The 2805-nt window shown below is 42.5% G+C and overlaps 1 protein-coding gene across 1 annotated transcript; it reads right to left on the bottom strand.

Moving 5' to 3' along the window:
- Positions 1 to 562: 562 nt before the first annotated feature.
- On the bottom strand, positions 563 to 2539 carry LOC129867530 (growth arrest and DNA damage-inducible protein GADD45 beta-like). Its single transcript, XM_055940996.1, has 4 exons — positions 2291 to 2539; positions 1992 to 2093; positions 1622 to 1847; positions 563 to 1437 (listed from the first exon to the last, which is right to left on the bottom strand). The coding sequence occupies exons 1-4, from the start codon at positions 2329 to 2331 to the stop codon at positions 1324 to 1326; spliced, it is 483 nt and encodes a 160-aa protein (XP_055796971.1). The 5' UTR covers positions 2332 to 2539; the 3' UTR covers positions 563 to 1323.
- Positions 2540 to 2805: the final 266 nt, after the last annotated feature.

The following is a 2805-nucleotide window of genomic DNA, read 5'->3' as shown; positions in this document are numbered from 1 at the left end:
GATGAATGCTTTCTGGATATCAAACTGTAGACTACTGTGGATGCATCACAGCATCAGAAAGCTACTGTCTGGCCTGAAATAAACAGTACATCTCAACAATGTGCATGAAAGTGTAAGATTGCATGTAATAATGGTGTTGTGAAGCAAACACTTTGGTGAGCATTATACATTAGGATGGGTGTCAATTCAAACTCCATCCTTGTAGAAACAGTATATAGGTTACATATTATTTATTTATGGCCTAGATTAAATGGTATAACATCTAAGTACAGCATTTCAACTGTTTTAAGAAGTGTTGCTGTTCCCACGTCTGAATTTCAGACAGGACACAGGTGAATATAAAAAATAATTTGTTGCCTAATCAAGCAGGTATGATGTATAGGCCTACTAATTACTGTCTGATTGATTCACAGCTGGAGTGAAGTCCAGAATGTACAATACTGTATAGTAGTCCTAAGTTAGGGCCTACTGAACAGTAGTCCTAGGTTAGGGCCTACTGTACAGTATTACAGTATTGCACCCCCCCTTTCCCACAAGATAAAGCACTCAGAGAATTCAAACGTTCAGTTCAATAATTTATTCAAATAGGTTTAACATTAAATTCAGCAATGCAGTTAGTTCACTGTCATATATTACTCGGTTCAACTTAAATAATAACAATACATTAGTTTGATGTCAATGTCAAATACATTGTTACATTGTGGCAAAGATTTGACCCTCTTAACTGACAGGCATCTGGCTATGAGTGTAGCCAGAATACCTGATCAATATATTTCCCAAAATAACAATCCATAGGCATTGTTGCTCTGAAGACACTTCTTCAATGCTCATAAAATCCAACCATAGAGCATTGAAGTCATTCACATTGCATTTTATCATAAATACCCCGACTTCCACGTCGGAAAGCATAGGGTTAAACCCAGTTTCAAGTCTGTATTCTCAGTGATTCTGCTGCGTTGTCCCTCCTCTGCATAAACGAAACTGCAAATCAGTTCCCACGCTATGCTGTCGCCCACGGTTGCTCCAAAATGGCTGGGCAAACAGCAGTGAGTCTTCTCTACAGTTCGTTTTTAATCCCCACTCCAGCGGATACTTTTCCTTTCTGCAGAGGAAGAGAACTGGGGTCCGATGCGTTATGGATGCATGTGCATTGTCCCTTGGAACATGCGCATTCCCAGCTCCGTCACTGGGTAGCGGCAAGGGGTAGGCAGACACAGGCCTATCGATAATGCCCCTTGAATGCCTTTCTCATTCTTGAAGAATGACGACTTGTTTAGTTTCACGACTTGTTTACTTTCACGTTTCTCAGCGAGGGTCGTTAGTTCAGCGCTCCTGCAGGGCCAGATAAGGCACCCACTGGTTCTTGCAGCGGCTCTCCTCGCAGTAGTTGCCCACGTCCTGCAACGCTTGGCATTTCAGAGATTGGCACTGGGTGTTCTGTAGACAAAAAGTGGGAGATATCGTTAGGTATGTCTTGAATGAGAAAATCACGATGACATTAGGGCATTTCGATTATTTTGATGTATTCAATATTAACAATGAGCACAAGATTAATAATTATGCACGAGGCCTATTGCGCGTTCAATGTAATCAAAATAAGAAGACAGCAGGCTGTACTTACAGTGACAAGGATGCAGTGCAGATCTTTGGGCTCGTTGCCGTTGCTGTCAGCGGTGCTTGGCTCGCCAAGAACCTGAGCGAGGCGCCTGATGCCCGAGACTCTCAGTATATTGATGTCGTTGTCGCAGCAGAAGGCTTGGATGAGCGTGAAGTGAATCTGCAGTGCGATGTCATCCTCGTCTTCCTCATCAGTCGCCAGAACACACAAGACTACACTATCAGGATCACTGCAGAAAGAAAGAGAATAGCACATTCATTATATTTTCCATATAGCAAATATAGATAAATAGCGCATCATGGTTGCAGCTATGTTGCATTGACCCATATTACGAAATGGGCAATAATATGATAGAATTTACAATAACACTTACACATTCATCAGTTTTGCAGACTCGTAGACTCCCAAAGTCAGGCAGTCTTGTTGCTGCGCTGCCACCAGCAGCTCTTCTAGTGCTTGACTTACGGTCTCCATCCTTCAAGAAAAATACATTCTGTTAGTTATGCACCACAAGTGCGAATAGGCTACTTAAAACTGGTGAACTGAGCACTATTCAGTGCTAAGGCTATATTTCACGTTCCACTGCCAAACCATCTAGCCGATTGTCAATGCACATACTATGCATACAACAAGCGGTGGGCTATTCTGCGCGACAAATGTGCAATAACTTACTTTTTCTCAGTGATATTGCATCCCAGTTCTTCCAGAGTCATATTGAAGTTCGTTAATTGTATAATCCACAAGGATAATCTCCAATGAGTATATTCCCGAATCGAGGTTTACAGAGCGTCCTTGGTAAATCAGTAATCCAATACGGTATAGGTTCCCTTGCAGTGTTTCAGTGTAAACTCGCTTGCTGTTGAATTGCAAAGTCCTTCTAATAGCTCTGACTGGATCAGTTGTTTCTGATACAACAGTGCAAAACTCAAGGGTTATATCCACGCTCATGCTAGGCGTGGCGTTACTCAGCCACTACTTCCCTGATTGGTCCATTGGTGTACTAGAATCCCCACTCTTTTCAATAATTGGCTGTTTACGCCAACGTAATTCGGGAGCCACGTGGGCTCTTTCAGAGAATCCCCCACCTCCCTCGCTTAGTATCAGTTTGTTTACGAGTGCCATGGAATTTCCTTAGTTTTTCTATTGCTGCGTATTTCTTCATACTGGCGTCGTCTGAGCCTATCAGA

The sequence above is a fragment of the Salvelinus fontinalis genome, chromosome 12 (genome assembly GCF_029448725.1).
Source record: "Salvelinus fontinalis isolate EN_2023a chromosome 12, ASM2944872v1, whole genome shotgun sequence".
Classification (NCBI taxonomy): Eukaryota; Metazoa; Chordata; class Actinopteri; order Salmoniformes; family Salmonidae; genus Salvelinus; species Salvelinus fontinalis.
Note: the sequence above shows the minus strand (reverse complement) of the source record. Positions and strands in the feature narration are given on the sequence as shown.

Coding starts and splice junctions, on each gene's coding strand:
- LOC129867530 (XM_055940996.1), bottom strand. CDS start 2,331: ATGACTCTGGAAGAACTGGGATGCAATATCACTGAGAAAAA. Junction 2,094..2,290: donor TGCAATATCACTGAGAAAAA/GTAAGTTATTGC, acceptor TTTTTCTTGAAG/GATGGAGACCGTAAGTCAAG. Junction 1,848..1,991: donor TCTGCAAAACTGATGAATGT/GTAAGTGTTATT, acceptor TTCTTTCTGCAG/TGATCCTGATAGTGTAGTCT.